At 34.0% G+C, this 21,934-nt stretch overlaps 2 protein-coding genes across 7 annotated transcripts in view; both read right to left on the bottom strand.

Moving 5' to 3' along the window:
- LOC111420849 (shavenoid) overlaps window positions 1-21,934 on the bottom strand; it is a 372,982-nt gene that overhangs the window by 320,243 nt on the left and 30,805 nt on the right. The window lies entirely within an intron of this gene.
- Window positions 6,280-8,545, bottom strand: LOC139430591 (uncharacterized). The gene is made up of 2 exons (XM_071197769.1): window positions 8,122-8,545; window positions 6,280-7,272 (listed from the first exon to the last, which is right to left on the bottom strand). The coding sequence occupies exons 1-2, from the start codon at window positions 8,451-8,453 to the stop codon at window positions 6,360-6,362; spliced, it is 1,245 nt and encodes a 414-aa protein (XP_071053870.1). The 5' UTR covers window positions 8,454-8,545; the 3' UTR covers window positions 6,280-6,359.

Here is a 21,934-nt window from a genome sequence, read left to right as displayed (position 1 = left end):
ATGGGAAGTAAATTTATTGGACCATATCGTATTAATAAAGTATTGGACAAAGACCGATACATTGTGAAAAGTATTCCTGGGTGTGAAGTAACTCAAAAAGCTTATGAAGCCGTTATTCCGCCGGAACGATTAAAACTGTGGATTAGACATGAGGATAGCGAAAGTGAAGATGAAGAGGAAGACGAGGATGAAGAGGTTGAAGACGGAGAGGAGGAAAATGTTGAAGACGGAGAAAAAGATGTGAACGGGGAGGTCACAGGATCAGGAGAGGCCGAGCTGTTAGCTTCCTGGGACCCGATGACGTCGATGACGAAATCCAAGAAGAGAGAGAGAGAGAGAGAGACGTTAGTTAGTCAGTTAAGAATCGGCCACAGAACGGAATAGATTTTGGGTGTTTATTGTGAACAAAGTTGTGTTTGACTGATTACTGAACGCTCGGCCTTAAGCCTACATCAGTATCAATATAATCACTAGGAAGAAACAACAAAGCTTAATACAAAATAGATTTACAATTAGTTAATTAAAAATGATAGTTTAAAGCTTTTTTTTGAAATTCTTGGATTTTACCACAAAACGCATCCAAACTACATATTCATCATTTATCCTCCACAAGAAGACATAATAAATTTCCTCCCAGTTCTTTTTCATCACTTCTTCATTCTTTTTCTAAGGATAAAATCTCCAGTGGCTAACACGAAAAAGGAGAGCAACTTTTTCCTCTTCCTAAAGAGCGTTCTTAAGAGTGCTCCTTTTTCTGTTAAATAGATTTTTGCGAACTGATTGCGGATTCCGTACTGTAAGTAATGAAGCGTGCTTATGCTGTCGCCTCTTCTGTCGGTGTTTCAGTCGGTTCTTCAGTAGGCAATCATCGGAACCAGACGTACGTCTAAGCATTTACACCCAGCTGCGTGTGCAGTCGTTAACGAGGACCTTATAGGAGAAGAGTTACTTTTTGCAGACGATCAACGTCTGTTGCCTCAAAGCAAGAAGAAATAGCTTCGTTTTCTATCTATCAAGCAAATGACGTCTCTCCGCTTGCCGTGTGTCGAAGAAAAATGTTCTAATCGCGAAATTTTTCATTTAAAACTTTAAAACATTTAATCAGAACGTGTTTGTGAGTAAAAGAAAAACGAAATTGAAATGGAATTCCTTTTCAAAGCACTCCTCTCGTGCCACTCCTAATCGGAGTCTGATTCTATGATGCGTGTTTCTAAGTGAAGAAGAAAAATTCTTAAAAACTAAACGGGCACGTTCCGCGAAGGAACGATCTTGGGACTCGAAGAACCAATTAACTCGGCTTTTAATCGATAGGTTGAGTTACATATCGCCGAGTTGGTTACACTAAATACGGGTTGGTTTTATTGTCACTGAGGATTCCTAGCGGTGACCTCATACCTAAACGAAAAGAAACTGGGATCGCAGGTCGTTAAATCTAATTATCAGGGTCGTAATAATGTTCAGGGACACTAAACGTCTTCAATCGATGTTGCGTTTAGGGGAAGTGGGGAGACGAACGCTGTTTCTTCAGTCGTTAATTTTTACCGATCTTTAGAACTACTTCTTACAAGAAGACGTAAATTGTCTACGCTCACTTGCACTATCGTAAATCGCGACGATACGCTCGTGCTCTCTACCTTTTTTTTATTCACTTCTTTTTTTTAATCATTTTATTTCTTTCTTTCTTCATGCAGTTTATCGTTATTTTTGTATCTTAATAACTGTCATATGACTGTCATCGAATTCTTCTAACGGTCACCGTGGATTTTTAATTGTCGTCATTATCTGTGTATTAATCTAAAGGAGTTTACAGCTAATTGGCTCGATCGGCAATCATATAGACACACTTCGGGTTGTTGGAAATTACGATCTCATTTCCGGCTGGATGTTATCTTTTATTGATGTCATCTTGCAAACATTAACCCTTCGTGTCCCAAGAAATCAAGAATTTTGAAACTTTGTGACAGAATGATACTTGAGAGTACCGTTAAGCATTAAAATATATTTTAGTGATGGTGCAGTATACAAAAACTTACTTATTACTAATATAAAAATAGTACATTTTTTATTACGTTAGAAAATAAGTAACACTTGCTTTAGCTAAATCACATTATGCTATTCCGAAAAACAGTTCTTTCTTTCATTACAACATAAATAAACATTGCACGCAGTACATTTTGAGTGGGGTCTAGCTTTGGCAGAACAATTTCCACAACTTCCTCTTTCTCTTGAACTTGCGCTGCGACATTTTCGTGGACGCAGTAAATTTGAATATTTATTTATCAGACTCAAATGAGACTTGTTGTAAATTAAAGTTCAAAGCTTTCTCTTTAAAATGATGTATAATAATTGTTGGGTTGAATTGGAAAAATATTGAGAGAAAAAATGTTGAAATAAAACTTACATTTTCGTATAACCTAAAAGTGTTAAAAAAGGTGCTGAATTAAAAATTCCTGGAAGCCGTATTTATTGAAATTAAGGAATGAGACTTGTTCTAAATTAAAGTTCAAAGCTTTCTCTTTCAAATAGTGTATATAAATTGTTGGGTTGGATTGGAAAAATATTAAGAAAAAGAATGTTGAAATAAAACTTACATTTTCGTATAACCTAAAAGTGTCAAAAAAGATGCTAATTTAAAAACTTCTGGACGCCGTATTTATAGAAATTAAGGAATGAGACATATTCTAAATTAAAGTTCAAAGCTTTCTCTTTAAAATGATATATAATAATTGTTGGGTTGGATTGGAAAAATATTAAGAAAAATAATGTTGAAATAAAACTTACATCTTCGTATAACCTAAAAGTGTCAAAAAAGATGCTAATTTAAAAATTCCTGGAAGCCGTATTTATTGAAATTAAGGAATGGGACTTATTCTAAATTAAAGCCCAAAGCTTTCTCTTTAAAATGATGTATAATAATTGTTGGGTTAGATTGGAAAAATATTGAGAGAAAAAATGTTGAAATAAAACTTACATTTTCGTATAACCTAAAGCTGTCAAAAAAGATGTTAATTTAAAAATTCCTGGAAGCCGTATTTATTGAAATTAAGAAATGAGACTTGTTCTAAATTAAAGTTCAAAGCTTTCTCTTTAAAATGATGTATAATAATTGTTGGGTTGGATTGGAAAAATATTGAGAGAAAAAATGTTGAAATAAAACTTACATTTTCCTATAACCTAAAAGTGTTAAAAAAGGTGCTGAATTAAAAATTCCTGGAAGCCGTATTTATTGAAATTAAGGAATGAGACTTGTTCTAAATTAAAGTTCAAAGCTTTCTCTTTCAAATGGTGTATATAAATTGTTGGGTTGGATTGGAAAAATATTAAGAAAAAGAATGTTGAAATAAAACTTACATTTTCGTATAACCTAAAACTGTCAGAAAAGGTGCTAATTTAAAAACTTCTGGAAGCCGTATTTATAGAAATTAAGGAATGAGACATATTCTAAATTAAAGTTCAAAGCTTTCTCTTTAAAATGATATATAATAATTGTTGGGTTGGATTGGAAAAATATTAAGAAAAATAATGTTGAAATAAAACTTACATCTTCGTATAACCTAAAAGTGTCAAAAAAGATGCTAATTTAAAAATTCCTGGAAACCGTATTTATTGAAATTAAGGAATGAGACTTATTCTAAATTAAAGTTCAAAGCTTTCTCTTTAAAATGATGTATAATAATTGTTGGGTTGGATTGGAAAAATATTGAGAAAAAAAATGTTGAAATAAAACTTACATTTTCGTATAACCTAAAGCTGTCAAAAAAGATGTTAATTTAAAAATTCCTGGAAGCCGTATTTATTGAAATTAAGAAATGAGACTTGTTCTAAATTAAAGTTCAAAGTTTTCTCTTTAAAATGATGTATAATAATTATTGGGTTGGATTGGAAAAATATTAAGAAAAAGATTGTTAAAATAAAACTTACGTTTTCATATAACCTAAAACTGTGAAAAAAGATGCTAATTTAAAAACTCCTGGAAGGCGTATTTATTGAAATTAAGGAATGAGACCTGTTTTAAATTAAAGACCAAAGCTTTCTCTTTAAAATGATATATAATAATTGTTGGGTTGGATTGGCAAAATATTAAGAAAAAGAATGTTGAAATAAAACTTACATTTTCGTATAATCTAAAACTGTCAAAAAAGATGCTAATTTAAAAACTCCTGAAAGCCGTATTTATTGAAATAAAGGAATGAGACTTGTTCTAAATTGAAGCTCAAAGCTTTCTCTTTAAAATGATTGAAACCTACAGTGCGGATTGTGTTATTTTTTATACAGATTCTTTCTTGTATAGTAGAAAATACCGCCAGCTCTAAATGCGCCGATAATAGATGACTACAGTTTAAAACGAGTGTTTAAAACTACCGGTACTTTAAAGTACCGTCGGGACACAAAGGGTTAAATGCTAGATAGATTTTGAATTTCTTAAAAGTTGCACTTTTTGAAGCAATAGAAATAAATCTTGATAAAGTATTTCAACAATTCTGTCTCACTAGTTAACCGCATTTAAACCATATTTCCGCAAATTACCAAATAGGATTAATGGAACTTGACCGTATTTGAAACAGAACCGCGACCACAATTTACACTTGGAAGTTCTTCAGAAAAGGTTTCTGGGTAAGCACTTACATCTTGCCAATTTTTGATTCTAATTTTATGTCTTTTCGTTTTCTTAAAACCACATCTTTGAGTTTAACAGTATTAATGTCGGAATTTCAATTTACATTAATCGATATAATATTTCTGTAATATTTCAATAACATTTCATAACAAACCGATTTTAAAAATGACTTTATAAACGCCCCATAAGCAAAACCCCATTAGAAATGATCTTACAATAATTAGCAGTTTTAGTCCGCGTTTATCGTTTATAGCGTTCGACCGGAACGTTTTGATTCAAAATTTTTTTGAAATATCGACCGCGGATGCCTATCTAAATTACCATCTTTCGATGTACAGAAAAGTTTCAGTCTTAATTGTCGGGCGTTTCACCGATTAACACGCTATATTTTACGTTCGTACGCGTTGTGGTTCCTGGAATCTCCAAGAACCGCCGGAACTTGATTTACCGCTCAATTTCAAGTTCGACGACGATGATTATCCACGAATTACCATCGGTTATTGCGTCGATCATTCGCTTCAAAGAAGTATTTTTCGAAAACACCACTGCAAAATTACTGTATTGATTATATTGTGCAGAGGAGCTTTTACGTTGAAATGATTTGGTATAATTATTATTTTATGAGTTAATTTTATACCTATATTTGGAAATATTTTTAAAAATAAAATAGGATCCTATTAAACTGAAACGAATTGCACAAAATTAATTGGCACAGATTAAAAGCAAGATTCATCAAAACAAAAATGTACGTATCTAACGCATGCCGGAAATTTCAAATAACTTGCAATAATATGAATGCTGTAACATAGTTACGAAACTACCGTAAGAATTTTTCAAGATTAAAAGTGAGGAAATAAGTTATGGCAACAGAAACTTGTTCATCATACCAACCTAACCTTCAGGATTATATAGCTATCAAAAAACATTGAAACAACCCTATACAAACAACAAAAATATTAAAAAACTTCGTTTTAGGAACAATCTCTTATTATGCATGTCAGATGGTAACTTGACCGGAAATGTAACCCTGAAAATGTAACTGAAGCATTAAGGAATGTATTTTTATGTAAAAGACATATTTTTTATTGAATTAAACATTAAAAAATGTTAAATAAATTTTAACAAAACTGTATTTATTTCTTCTTACAACTGTTTCAATAAAAATTTACGTATTTACCAACAATATCATATTAAAAACCAAAAACCACTGTTCTATAACACAATTCAAATCCTGAACGAAGGAAATCTTTGTCTTAATTGCTATTATCAAAGATTTAGGCTAGGCGCACATAAGGACCCAGGCGACACAGGCAACGCAGCGCAGTACAGGGTAGAAATCTGTGTACAGTACATTTTGACGTGAAATCGCATATTACAACGCAGTACAGGGTAGAACAGTAACTTGCGAGACAGAAACGTGTGGCGCAGTAAACGATACACAGATTTTAGCGACACGTGAGGGATTTGTAATGTTTATGATCTTAATATTTAAGGTTATGTAAGTAGTGGTCAATAGTGAAAATGAGTATCAGCGAAAAATTAATAGAAATGGTACGGAACTATGATGTATTATATAATACAAATAACCCTGACTACATGAAAATTAAACTTAAAGATGAAATTTGGGTAAATATTGCAAGAGAATTAAAACTAAACAATGGTAAGTATGAAAATAGTTTATATGTTCTTATTATAAGTAACTTATTATAAGTAACTTTATATGTTCTTTTTGTAAATGTGTTTAATATTTTCCTCGTAATATGCTATCTCTTTGCCACTGTACAGCACCTGTAGTATTGAAATAGTGTGTATAATTTTCACGTACTAAGAAAGCATTTCTTGAATTTCGCGAGTTATTATAGCGTATTGAAGTTAGTTGGTCGGAGAGGAGTTCTTCATCAGCAATATCCTCCACATTTGTAGCAGTACTAGTCATTCTAAGGTAATTGTGTAAAACGCATGCTGCCTTAACAACATTATCAACACTAGCAAGTTTGATTTCAAATGGTTTTCTAAAAACATGAAATCGCCCAGCTAGTATCCCAAATGCACATTCTACTGTTTGTCGTGCGCGCGATAATCTATAATTGAATACCTTATTTTCATAATTCGCTGTAACTTTTCTTTTGGGGTAAGGTCTCATTAAATTTTCTAGTAATGGAAAAGCCTCGTCCCCCACAAAAACATAAGGCAATTCTTTTTCACCACCGCTAATCATATCTGGTTCCGGAAGCTTAAGAGTTTTGTTTTGTATTTTCTTGTATAGTATGCTGCTAGAAAATATATTCCCATCACTAAATCGTCCCATTGACCCGATATCTACCGTAATAAATTTATAGTTTGCGTCTACAGTTGCCATTAGTACTATAGAACAAGTATGTTTATAATTAAAATAAGAAGATCCACTTTTGGCCGGTTTCTTGACCACTATGTGTTTGCCATCGATCGATCCCACACAATGTGGAAATTGCCATCTTTGTTCAAACTCCTTTGCAATTTGTTTCCACAGTTCTTCTGTGGGGTCCGGTAAGAAAGTTTGTTGCAGGCATTCCCATATAGCCGCTGATACTTCATTCACAATCTTAGATACTGTGCGATCTCCTAATCTATAGCTATATCCAATACTTTTATAACTATTCCCTGACGCCAAATATCTGAAATATAAAAGTATTCAATAGCGTACCTTTATTTAACAGGTGAAGAAGCGAAAGATGCTTGGACAAAATTACGTAATTGTCACCGTGACGCCTTAAGAAGGCAGAAGAACGGACAACCGAAAAGCGGTGCTGGAGGAGGTAAAAGTGTCAAACTATGGAAATATCAAAAACAGATGGAATTTTTGTTGGCGCACATGCAAAATAGATCACGAGAAACCAATGTAACAGAAGATAAATTTGATAATGAACAGACTGAAGAAGAAGAAGTTGAAATTGAAAACACAGAAGAAAAAGGAGAGAATGACGAGGACCAAGCAGAAGTGCACAGAACGCTCACAACTGCACCTAAACCTAAACGAAAAAAAGGCTGTGATGTTGCTGATTTAATTAAAGCTTCTTTAGCACGTCAAGAGCATCGAAGTATGGAAAGGGATATGCATAGAAAGCGAAGAGTTGAAATCGAAAAAAATGACGAACTGTACCATTTTTTTATGAGTATGTACGAAACAACCAAGCGATTCCCAATTCATTTACAACATCTTGTAAAAAGCAAAATATTTGGTATTGTATCTGCCTCTGAAGCAGAAAATTTAAATTTACCATTTAGTCCTTGTGCGTTATCCCAACCTCAACCCGTCGAATCCTTACCCTCTACAGTACCCACACCACAAACTTCATCTTCAACTCAATTTTCCTTTGAATCCTTTGACTATCCTTCAACTGAAATTACACCTAGATCAACACTTCGACAAGAAACCTCCGATTTACATGATAATGTCTCAGAACAAGTTTTTTGTTTATTATAGAGATATCGCTAATAAAATATTTTCACCAATAAAAAGTTACCTTAGAAATACCGCTAGTTTTTCTTTTGTTGTTATTTCTTTATGTGCACGGCTGCCTTCATGATAGATTTTGTTTTGAATAGTATTGTGTATTTCTTCAAATTGCATACGATTCATTCGGAAATAATTTGTAAACTGGTCATCTGAAAACTCTGAAGTCAAACGAAATTCTCCATGAGTTTCACGCTTTCGTAAATAACTGCTTTTCCATATCCTTTTTTTTCTCTTGAGTTTTGTAGCTGCATATAATAACGTACAATTTATTAACGCATCTAAATCCGAATCGGAGCTTAAATCGGTGTCTTCCATTGCACAGATAGTAAAATACTGCATTATAATATGCGCTCTCTACTGCGTAACTACGCGCACGTTCAGTTTTTCTGCACTGTTCCTGCCCTGCGTCTGTGTGCTTATGTGCGCCTAGCCTTAGTCAGTCAGTATTTGCATTTAAGACACTGTATCCAATCCATTTTGTTCCTGTCGTCTTTCCACTTTATCCGGCAGATAAAGCAAGTAGATGAGTCAATCTTTTTTACTGTGTGTGTCTTGCGAATTGGTCTTCCTTTTCGAAGATGTTTTGTTTGGGTGCTTGAGGAAGAAGATTGATTTTCTTTCTCAGCTTTTGTGGGAATTACATCTGTACCTGCTGGAATCTTTTTGGGTCCGCTTCCTTTTCTGCTTATCGCCACTCCCACGGTGCTCCCGCAACAGTTCTAGCAAACTTGCGTCTAAAACTCTTTCGTGTGTGTCGCTACTTTCGCTCTCATTTAAACCGTCGGGAATCCTTTTCAAAACCTCATTTTGATTAGGAGGATGCAAGCCAGTTGCTCTAAATCCTGATTTCAAGTTTTGCTCTACCATATCGCTGATTGCTGTCCAGAGTCTATTTAGCAATACACGGAATTGTTCTTTTGGAATGCAACCAGAGTATCTGCTTTCTTTTCTCCATTGATCCAGTATTTTTCTCCACTTTTTTTTCGTAGGTGCGAATACCGCAACATCTAATGGTTGCATTAGATAGATGGCATTTGCTGAAAATGGCGTCAAACAGATATTATTCATCTTGCATGCCTTGATCACTCTATCGTCTGGGTCGCGAATGTCTTCAACATGCCCTAACAAGATTTCAAAAAACCATTTTTCGAAAAGGTTCATGTCAAACGCTCCACTTGGACTGCTGGCATATTTTGAACCAGCTGATCCACTTTTAGTCCAGTTGTGATATATGTTTTGTGCTTTATATACCCAAGAATGTTCTTGCACTCTTTCACTCTTTTTGTGTTTCTTGGCACTATGACTTTTTTAGCACCAGGATCATCAGTGACATTCGTCTCATCATAATTATACAGGGTGTTTTAAAACAACGTTTAAATATTTAGAGTGGTAGTACTACAGTCGAAAACAAGTCGAAAAGTGTTAATCAACATGGGTCCGAAAATAAACCGTTTTCGAAATACAGGATGTTCAAATTTCTTGGGACTCTACGTTTTTTCTTTTAAACTATAATTACTACAGATTTGATACTTGGCAAATCGATACAGTATGAAACTGTCTTTTTTTGAGAATAGTATGATGTTTTGCATTGCGGCAATGAATAGAACAGGGTTGCCAGATAATTCGTGAAAACTACGGGTTATTTGAAAGAGTTCGGGCTTCCTTTGAACGTAGAATGAGAAACTGTATTGATGTTGCAGGTCGACATTTTGAACATCTTCAGTAAAAAGCTTCGGTTTGATTAGTATTAGATTACATTGTGTTAATTCAATTTTTCTAATAATTTATTTTTAAAAATGTTTTTTTTTTCTCGGAAGCCTTAAGGAGTACAAACTTTTTTTTCGGATTAATGTTGTTTAGAATTAAGCGCTCTAACCAATAAAATTGTTAAATACAATTTTTGAATTTTCTGAAAAATAGTCATATTTATTTTCACTTCCGGTCCAACCGGAAGCAATGGAAACATCATACTATTCTCAAAAAGAAACCGTTTCATACTGTATTTGCCAAGTATCAAATGTGTAGTAGTTATAATTTAAAAGAAAAAACGTAGAGTCTCAAAAAATTTGAACATCCTGTATCTCGAAAACGGTTGATTTTCAGACCCATGTTGTGATTAACACTTTTCGACTTGTTTTCGACTGTAGCACTACCCCTATAAATATTTAAACGTTGTTTTAAAACACCCTGTATAGGTTTACACTTTTCACTGAAGAAAGGGCAAAGTTAGCGTTGTTAAAAAATGTTGTAGTGTCGTCGCGGTTGAGTGACGACTTGGCCCGGTTGATGTTTGACGTTATTCTGATGGACAGGTTGTTTCTAGCGATAAAATAATCGATGAAATCTGGACTTGGACTGTTGTTCTTTCAAGCATCTTTCATACTAATGTTGTTTGAGGCACTTTGAACGTTTCTGCGACCTTTTTCCTTGACACCCCCTTCCGAACTGCATCCATAACCTTTTGCAAGTCTTTCACTTTGTAATTCATGTAGGGTTTTGACCCTGGAGGTTTTTGATACGTGCGCACTATTTTTAATCGCCAGAAATAAAAACATAACTGAACCTACTTAACCTCGCTTTCCTGACACAAGATTAAACACGTATAGGTTGTGAACATATAGCCCTGCGGTGACCATGTTACCTTACCATTTTACGGTACTATGCCCTTCACTGTCCCACATAAAATGCAACGTAGCTTAATAGTACAGGTATTGGGTAGTTTTGCAAAAGAGAAGTTTTGCTTTTAAAAAGGTGACGTCTTTATGATAACCCTGAGTTTTCGGCCGTTTTCGCACGGTTAAACCCGAAACTTTCTAGTTCTAGTGTTAGTTCTATTTTTACTCTAGTACTGTTACTACCGAGAGATCAAAAAAGCCGGTCCGCTAAAAACAAGTTTCCCAAGCGCTTGATACCAATACTTACTGTCCTCGTCACAGCCTCCTCCCATCTCTACTTGTTTTTAATTTTCAACGTTCTTATTGGTCGACGAGGTGATATCGATTTTTAGTTTCAATGGTTTCGATCAGCTGAGCTCAGAGTCGTGTTCTTGGTTTTGGCGTTTGGTGTTTTCAATATTTCATTATGAATTTATTGCGGTTTCATTTAATATTATCTGTCTTTATTAAGACAAAAATTCGATTGTGATTTGGTTTGGTATACATTTCGTTGATTTATTTTTAGGTTAAATCATGCCGTTCACCTTAGAAGAAGACAAGTTTCAAAGTTTCTTCTCCAATCTTATCTTCGAAATGGAGTAAAAGATCAAAATGGGGTATGAAAATATTCAACAAGTCTTTGTGTAGAGGAATTTAGAGAGACATGCCTGGAAAATGTAGTGAATTACCTTATGTCATGACATTAGGAAAGTTGTCAAAGTACTTTGTTACAAGAATTCATTGAATAATTACATGATGATGAATTGGAAGAAGGATTTTTTCAACATGACAATGCAACTGCACGAACAAACAAAAGATTCCTTCATGAATTTTATGATGATTGAGTAATTGGTAGAGGATGTTGGCCAAGGTCTGTAGAACATAAGGTTACCCAATACCGATTCTCATCCTCTGAGAGGCAAGGTGGGTCAGTGACGTAGCTGGTTCTATGAACAACACAACACGATGCGAGGTTTAAATATTTTATATAGACTGTACCACAGTATAGGCACGTATAGGCTATCTTTTATTCTGACTGTATCGAACCAGTGACGTCAATTTACGGGGTAATAATCGATACTACAGAGGTATAGGGAATGAGGTAACTTTATGTTCTATAAACCTTGGGTGTTGGCCACCTCGCTCACCCGATCTAACCCCACTAGATTTCTTTTTATTCGGTCATTTCAAAAATTCTGTCTACAAAAACCGTTTACATACCATAGAAGAATTGGAAGATGCAATACGATACAATGTTCAACAAATAACTGCAGAGCAACTTGTACAGGTCTTCGATAATATAAAAAGAAGAATCACTTTATGTTTAGAAAATAATGGTCAACATTTTGAATTCGTTTTATAATAAATAAAACTTCTAAACCTTTATTTTTATAATAAAATAAAAGAATAATTTATAATAACACAAAAGAATAATTTAAAGGTTTTTCTTTTTATTAATTAATCCTTTTTAATTATTTTCATCATAATTTAAATTTACATCCACCAATCTAACTCCAGAGAGAATTTATTTCGAATTTTGTTTAACGAGAGTAACATTTTTAATTTTGTGCGTGTGAGTTTTTAAGGTTATGTTTACTAAACTAAAAGTTTCCTCCCATTTCCCCACCACTATTAAAACAAGTAGAAGGAGGGTGTGACCCAAGGTTTATATATAAGAGGTTGTCTAGGTTCGTACGCAATCATACTGCGCATTACGTCACATGTGGAAAATAATACTGCCAAGCAATTCAAATTAAACAAAGGCATGGAGCACCACATGGCCATGAGGTTGCGTGCGCAATCCGTGATCGCTTACGTCACGAAACACTTCTGCTCTTGCCCCTCGCCCACAAACTAAAATCAAAGTATTGCAGCATAGGAACTTAGACAACCTTTAATATATAAACCTTGGGTGTGACCGCTGTCACGAGGGCAGTAAGTATTGGTATCAAGCGCTTGGGAAAGTAGTTTTTAGCGGACCGGCTTTCTTGATCGCATTGTAGTTTTACTCTTGCACTGTCACTAGAACCAACACTAGATATATTGAGGTTTAGCCGTACGTCTCTTAAGACGGTTAAACCCGAATTCGGCTTGACTTTAAATATAAAGTCAGTTCTTGTGGAATCAAACCGATTACAACTTAACGTTCAATACAATCGGAGAATAATTAGATTGATTTACCGGTTGATGAAGATAGTAAAGCCTGAGTCGCAAGCGACATCGACTTAACTTTGAAAATGCATATTTTTATCCTGTTCAGTCGAAGTCGCTTGATTTGACACCATATTGAATAACGCTAATCGCAATGTATCAGCAAACTTGAACAACAAAATAGTTGTGTTATGTTTTGATTTGATTAAGATTGCAATTCGTGATGATGTTATAACACAAAAGTATATACCGTATTTTCTCGAATGTAATCCGCAACCTTTTTTACAAATTTTATGTGCTCTAAAATCAAATGCAGATTACAATCGGGTGCGGATTAGATTCGCAGTCGTATAGTTGCAATTTGGAAAATAGCAAAATAAAATCACATTATAATAATAACACTTTATTAAGGGTTTTAGACCGATATTTACATTTTTATGTATCATTTTCTTCCCATATTACGTCATCTTCGGATTATACAAAACTTCTTAAATGATGTTATAATATTGTTTTCAGGGAACGTTTTCCATGTCGCCTACACTCACTGAGCAAGTTCAGAAGCTCCTTTAATTGCTCCCGGTTTTGTTAATTCTCGAGTTTGTTAATATACATACCTATACATACACAGGTTGTAGTATGGATGTTATTCCACCAGGTATTATTATTATGACAAGAAGTCTAAACCAAGGGCAATCAGTCTATGATTAATTAATATCCTTACTTAACAATCCTCCTGGTCTAAGACTCCATACTTGTCTTAATCATTCCATCATCAGCTTTTCCATTATCCATCCTTTTTGTTGTGCCCTAACTAGGACGTCATTCGCGAAGTCTTTCAGATTTCAGAATGGTTTTTTTCTCAATATTACTAATGACAGCAATTTTTCCCTATCACTTGTTACTGCTAGTATCAATGTTATGCGCAATTTTTCGCAACCACTCGTTTATAAAGAAATTTCCCACACACCTCTGCTTTCCAGTGTGTAATTGGGTGGCATATCCAGATATACTACCATTTCGTTGACATTTACAGTTTGAAACAAATTGAAATTTTCTTGAAAATCATTTTGGAGGAGCTTTTGGGAAATTGTAGTTCTGCGCCTCAACGATAACACCATTCGGCGCATAAATCCCACAGTCCAACCTTTGCTAGTATTAAAAATTTTTTAGTCCCTCCTATCGTTTTTCTTGAGAGAACTAGAAAACTGCCTCGTCAATTTCATGAAATCGTCTCTCCTTTGGCCCGGTAAATTTTTTGCACGATGCCTCACAGTCTGCAATAGCTACCTTCTCTTCCCGTAACAGCCGCAACGTTACTCTCATTAACAGCAAAAATTGTATCAGCTTTTCGATTTCCTTAACGCTAACTTAATAACATCTCTTTAAACTTTGCTGTATAGAAGAACCTTTTAGATTTTTGTTACTTTTTTTTTATAATTACGCTATTATATGTATAATTAAGCACACACCACGTTCGAGCTACTACGAGGGCAGTATATGAACGGCATTCGTGCTAGGCATTACTATTTATTTTCCAATTTTTTCTGGCTTGGTAAATTTAAAGTCTAGTCTAATAAAAACTCGTCGTTAGCAAGGTCTTTAGGTACATCAGCGTCAGTCAACAGAAAAAATATATATTTATGGTTAACAACAAGCATCGCATCGTTTTGGTGTTGTCGAATTGCTCAAAGAAAGATGCGGATGACATTCGCAAACTAAATTTTTTTACCACTATGCATTTTTAAAATCGGGGTGCGGATTAGATTCGAGTGCGGATAAGATTCGAGAAAATACGGTATTAGCTCGGTTAGATAATTATGATAATTTAGATATGGCGGAGGTGGTGGCGATTAATTACGGTTAAGAGAATTTATGAAAAAGAAATATGATTATTAGTAATTTGTTACAGATTTATTACTGCGTTATGAAACTGAGTAGCTTTAACAAGCTACCTTGTTAATGTGAATCTCCACAGAGTTCTATCGGCTGAAATGGTGAAAAGATATGATACGATAAAGATCTGCGGAAGAAAAAGCTTGTTTTTTTCTAAGATCGTTAAATCTTACTGTGGGAAGTGATAATTTAGACACAGCATGTGATAAATGTAAGAGATCGACACCTGTTTTAGGTTAGATGGTTTTTCCGTTCTTTTAAAATGAACTTGAATCCGTTCGATGAAGGTATTAAAGCTTCCGTTTATAGAGAGTAGTGACCTTGCGTATGGTAGAGCACACCGATCCGACCATGATCTTGCCCGTTGACGACATATGGCAATCGGAGGCTGGCCCCGACAGCGACGAGTACGCCATAGGCCATACATTGCCAATTGCGCCCGACCTCCTCGCCATAAATTTACAATCGATACGCAGAAACACTTTCGAAGTTACACTGCTCGGTGGGCCTTTTTTGTCGGCAGCACTTTGAGAGCGCAATCGTGGTTTTGTCGTTTTAAGCGTTTTTCTAGTACTGTTTAGAAGAGTATTCTATGGTAACTAAGGACTTCCTGCTTCGTCCTTACTATTTCAACAACGAACTTCGCACGTTGATTGCGTCACATTACGAAATCGAAAAAAAAATTCCTCGCAGACTTTCGCGATTACTATTCAACGGGAACATTTCCCATGGAATGTCTTCCTTGGTCATAACAGTTAGGGAACAAACCCGGTGAAAGCTGGTAGTTGTCCTTCTGATGAAGAACAAAACAACTTTGGTGACTTTTCCGTTGTTGTTTAACATTTCCTGTTCGCTCCCGCTGTCGTGTTAGGTTTTAATTAAATAGCTTTAGTTTCGAAGTTACGAATCCGGTGTTTCTCTATTGGAAAAACGGCGCTTACTTGGTCGTTGCGAACCAATAAGGCGTAACGCAAGGTTGTAGATAATATCGATAAAACTAGTTGGTTATTGTGGGAATATCCACATTCTTAAATTACGTGTAAATATGGCTATGGGTCGTTAAACGGTTGCATGTCTTCGAGAGTTTTTCAAAACATACGTTACTATAAGCAAATTGCATAAGGATGTTTTAGCATCAAAGTGTTCAAGATTTTACGGTTATATTTTAATAGAATTTATGCGTAAATAACACCAGATTTATTAAGATAAAATAAAGAGTTGCACTTTTTTAATGGATAATTGTTATATTTATGTTCTACCGGTTTCGACTCAACATAGAGTCATCTTCAGGAACGCCTAATGTTACAACGAAATAAGAACAAACCATTAGTTATAATAAATACATGTGTTCACTTAAAATTTATAGGTTATGTTTTCATTAAAGACAATAAGATAAAATAAATGAGCTTAAACTTACGTCATGATATGAAAAAAGGGCCTGGTATCAATATTAAACATTTGTTCGTGGTTAAAAACTTAAGAAAATCAAAAATAAAAGTGTAATTATGGACGGATGCGATGAATCGTTTAATAAAATGGTTGTCTGGAACGTGATTGTCAAGGTCAAACTTATATCCTGAAGTTTGCGGTTATCAATAAATTTTCAAATTTCAAAAAGTAATAAATAGTATGTAGAAAATACGATTTAAAAAACACAATTCAAAGGAAGGGGGGGGGGTGTGGTGGTTATGGTGAAGCTTAAGGGAGAGAAAGGGGGGATGTTGAGGGATATTTTGGGGAGAAGAAAGGATAGGTAGCCAAAGGAATCCAGTATGTTGCGAGCTCAAGCTGCTACCTTGGCTTGAGTTCCTCGTTCATACTGGGTTATTAAACACTGAATTGAACAAAAAATAAAGTTAAAAAATTTTAGAAAATTAAAAAACTCAAAAGTTAAAAATCAAAATCTCACGTCACAAATCAAAATAATTGACACAAAGATAACAGGATATAGACACAAGGTAGTGTTTTAGTAACAATCAAAATGGGAGATCGGAGAATATTAAATGTCGATTATAAAGATGAGGGATGGTGTGATAGTTTCTTTGGGGGTATGGGAATAGGTAGGAATTCTGGGAGAGAGAGGAGGTGTTGGTAGTCATTATTAAGGAAGACACAAAAAGGACAACAAAAGGGAAAGAAGAGACAATGCAATTAAGGATCCAAGAGGAAAACAAAACAATAAACAGTATCAAATTAAAGATCAAGCAGCAGGATCTGACAGTTACCAATGCAGACAAAAATGCAGGCATCGTAATAATGTACAAACAAGAATATATAGATAAAACCAAAAAGTTTTTAATGGGCAATAATTTTAATATTACTACAAAGAACCCTACAACATCTTTCCATAAAAATGTAAAAAAGATCTTAGCAGAATCAAAAATGACACTAGAGAAATTTAACACAAAACCAGCTACATTGATACCGATGAACCCAAAAACACCACGATTATATGCTTTACCTAAGCTGCACAAACAGAACATACCTATTCGACCAATAATTGCATCAATTGACTCAAGCACATACAGAATCTCCAAGTTTTTGATTGGAATTTTTAAGAACATCACTAACTTTACACCCGACTATACAATAACCAATCGGAATGACCTCTTAAACAAACTTGAAGACATGTCTCTACCTAATAATTACACAATGGTTTCCTTCGACGTTACTAATTTATATACAAACATACCAACTGATGAAACACTCAAGATACTGAAACAAATCCTAGATGAGAAGGTCACGAATGCAGAGGATAGTAGAAACATTTTCAATCTCTTTAAAATATGCATACAACAGAACTTTTGTTCATTTAATGATAAAATATACACATACACCAAAGGTCTTCCGATGGGATCTCCGCTCAGCGGATTGCTAGCTGACATCTTCCTAAACAATATAGAAAAAGATTTCATTTGTAATGACATAAACCCATACAGAAATAATATAATATTATGGCAACGTTACGTAGACGATATTCTTGTTTTCATAAATACGAAGGAAGATACTATTATTGAAGGTTTACACACATACATAAATGAACTGCACGAAGACATAAAATTCACAATAGAAAAAGAACAAAACAACAGATTAAACTTTCTTGACATAACATTAGATAAAAATGATAACCACCTCCAATACAAAATATATCGAAAACAAACACAAACAGATTTAATTATCCCACAAGACTCTCACCACGAATATACCCATAAAATGGCAGCATTTAGAGCCTATATAAATAGAGCTCTAAATACAAAATTAGATCAAACCGAAATGAAAAGAGAGATAACAATAATTAAGCAGATTGGTGGAAATAACGGTTATGAACCAGAGTTTGTTGATAGAATGCTTAACAAACAAATTAACAAAAACGCTCTCAACAGCATGACAACACTTAGCAACCGACAGGAAACTCAAACCTTATCATACAAATCTATAGAATATCAGGGGAACATTAACAGCAAACTAAAGAAAATCTTTAAGACATACAACATGAAACTAACATCTAAAAGTAACAACACCATAGGACGAATATTAACCAACAACAAAGACAGGATAAAGAAATTAAACAACAACGGAGTATATAAACTAGAATGCGGAACCTGTAATGCTACATATATAGGAGAGACAGGGAGATCACTGAAAACACGGATTAATGAACACAAAACCCAAGACAGATCTAATTTCGGCAGACATTTGATCTTCAATAAAGACCACCAATTCAATGAAGAAGAAAACACCACGTTACTTCATTCCAAAAATAAGAGCAACTTACTCGAAGCCCTCGAGAATTACGAAATTAATAAATTCAAATATAATTATCCAGAGAAGATCTGCCTAAACGACCAGATCATAACCAGTACCCGACCAATATACACCTTTCTCAGAACACCATATACTCCCCCTAAAAAACCCCCAGACGAACGAGGAACTCAAGCTAGGGTAGTAGCTTGAGTGTCGCAACGTCTGGGCTCCTTGACTACCAACACCTCCTCTCCCTCCCAGAATTCCTACCTATTCCCATACCCCCAAAGAAACTATCACACCATCCCTCATCTTTATAATCGACATTTAATATTCTCCGATCTCCCATTTTGATTGTTACTAAAACACTACCTTGTGTCTATATCCTGTTATCTTTGTGTCAATTATTTTGATTTGTGACGTGAGATTTTGATTTTTAACTTTTGAGTTTTTTAATTTTCTAAAATTTTTTAACTTTATTTTTTGTTCAATTCAGTGTTTAATAACCCAGTATGAACGAGGAACTCAAGCCAAGGTAGCAGCTTGAGCTCGCAACATACTGGATTCCTTTGGCTACCTATCCTTTCTTCTCCCCAAAATATCCCTCAACCCCCTTTCTCTCCCTTAAGCTTCACCATAACCACCCCCCCCCCCCTTCCTTTGAATTGTGTTTTTTAAATCGTATTTTCTACATACTATTTATTACTTTTTGAAATTTGAAAATTTATTGATAACCGCAAACTTCAGGATATAAGTTTGACCTTGACAATCACGTTCCAGACAACCATTTTATTAAACGATTCATCGCATCCGCCCATAATTACACTTTTATTTTTGATTTTCTTAAGTTTTTAACCACGAACAAATGTTTAATATTGATACCAGGCCCTTTTTTCATATCATGACGTAAGTTTAAGCTCATTTATTTTATCTTATTGTCTTTAATGAGAACATAACCTATAAATTTTAAGTGAACACATGTATTTATTATAACTAATGGTTTGTTCTTATTTTGTTGTAACATTAGGCGTTCCTGAAGATGACTCTATGTTGAGTCGAAACCGGTAGAACATAAATATAACAATTATCCATTAAAAAAGTGCAACTCTTTATTTTATTTTGATACGAATGATGGAAACAAATAATAATTACACCAATAAGATTTATTAAGTATGATAAATACCTGGTTCAATAAATAAAAAAGATTTAATACAAGAAATTTCCAATTTAATTAAAAATCATTTCTATTTATTTCTTCCCAACTCAACCTTTGACCCAATAAACGTATAACGACGACGCAACGTTTCTACCGTACCAAAAGTAATTTATATAAAGAATCAATTCATTCTCAGCACCCATGCTGGGTATCAAATAGTAAAGAAAAAATATTTATACCGTTATTAAGAAAATTATTATTAATATTGAGACATTGACAAATCAAAAAGATGTAAAGTTTCTTTCGCTTACAATCTACAATACCATATTAAGCTCCATCTTCCTGAAAGTTGTCGTTTACTTTTTCCGTAGATTTCCGCGATCAATGATACGCGCAAAAAGTTTATAAATTATTGAAAAGAGGCTTAAATATGGGTACATACTGCATAAATCAAACCAACAGCTCATGTGTCTAGCATAAAAACATGCTCTTCCTTTACCATACCAAACGTATTTTAAGTTATTTATACCTTCACCTATCTTTCACGGCTAAAAAGAACCTGGTAACACGATTAACCTTTTTTAAACCGTCCGATAGAGTCTCCCACTTGCTCCAGAAAATGTCACATTTAAATGTTAAGTACGTGATTTGGCTGAAATTACGATTGAGGAAATCTTGTCGAATGAATATTTCTTTTAAACCAATCCGAGGAGTGTTGGTTAAACAAGCAAATTCCACTCGGTAGTTATTTATTCAATGTCCACATCAAACACTACATTCCTTTAGCAGAAATAATAAAATAAGAATCACGTGTAACATAGTTATCTATTTATATTTCGACTTTATTTTTTTAATACATTGCGAGAATATTTTTAACGATTTTAAAATGAGATCGTAACGTTTATCGTAACACTATCGTAACTTTATCCTAACTTTATGACCACAAGGCGACAGATTTACGACAAGAAAATAGTCGTCTTAATTATTTATGTAGATTTATTCGTATAAAGGAGAGTAACGATACATACAAACTTGATAAAACAAAATTTCCATAAATGTAAAAAGAATTGAAATTGCTTCAATAAATTTTCGTTGTATACCCAAGAGTTTATCTCTTCTTTTATGAGGGATTACTTTTTTATTGAGGAAACCTGATCGTATTTGCATGTGAGATTGCTAATTAGAAATCGTTTGATTGACAATAATGACTTTATTGAGATCAACTACCGTTCTCATCTTCAAAGGAAAATGCAAATACACGTCTTGCATAAAAACGTCCTCTTATACGGTTGCTGAATGTTATTAAGCTTACGCATTCGTTAGTCATTAATATGTTAATTCGCGGAATGTGGAATTTTAAAGATATTTACGTGTGATATTAATGCGAAGATACGCAAAATTCCATTAGAAAACTGTAAACTCGTGATATATTAAGAATTAAATCTGTTTTTAAATTAAAAATATTTTCATATAAAAATTTAGTTGAGGCAGATACAAAGAATTAATTGCTTGAGTTAACATGATTAATGATATGACGATCCTGATGACGAGTTGTAATTCGAGAAGGAATTTTGAACCATCTTTTCGATACGAGCAATAATTAATAATGGTTAGCTGTACATAAAGTTTCATAAAGATTTAACCAAAAGCCAAAACAAAATTTGTTAATTGCAGCTTTCCTTACAGAGTTTGACACTGTCCCTAGTTCATTAACCATCGAAGCAGAAACGCGTCAAGTGACTATCAAGTGATGACATCATGCCAATTAGGAGGAAGAGATTGATGAATAACAGTAAATAAATTTGTGGTTACATTATTTTGCGCTTATATACTTCTCGTTTCGAATGAATTAAATAAATAGAAATAATACTAAATAAGACTTTAAATGGATGGTTGCTACAAATTTTAATTATTCTCCCAAAAGCCCCAAAGCTCCCAAAGACAAATGGTTCACATATTAAAAGTCTTGTTGAACGTTTGAAATTAAGACCCAGGAACAAGGCTTTTTTGGAACGAAACTAAAAACAATTTCCCTTTTGTTATGCCTCAATGTTGCTATAATTGTTGACTTATAATTCGTTAACATCAAAGGTTGCCAATTATCCATGGTGATGTTACAATATGTATCATGACCAATAAGTTATTCTTTAAGGTTAGCTTCTTTGTCAATATAAGGCATTTCCCTATACAAAAATATATTTCCATAGAAACTAGACCGTACC

This window comes from Onthophagus taurus, chromosome 7, assembly GCF_036711975.1.
Source record: "Onthophagus taurus isolate NC chromosome 7, IU_Otau_3.0, whole genome shotgun sequence".
Classification (NCBI taxonomy): Eukaryota; Metazoa; Arthropoda; class Insecta; order Coleoptera; family Scarabaeidae; genus Onthophagus; species Onthophagus taurus.
This window is presented reverse-complemented; position numbering and strand designations above follow the sequence as displayed.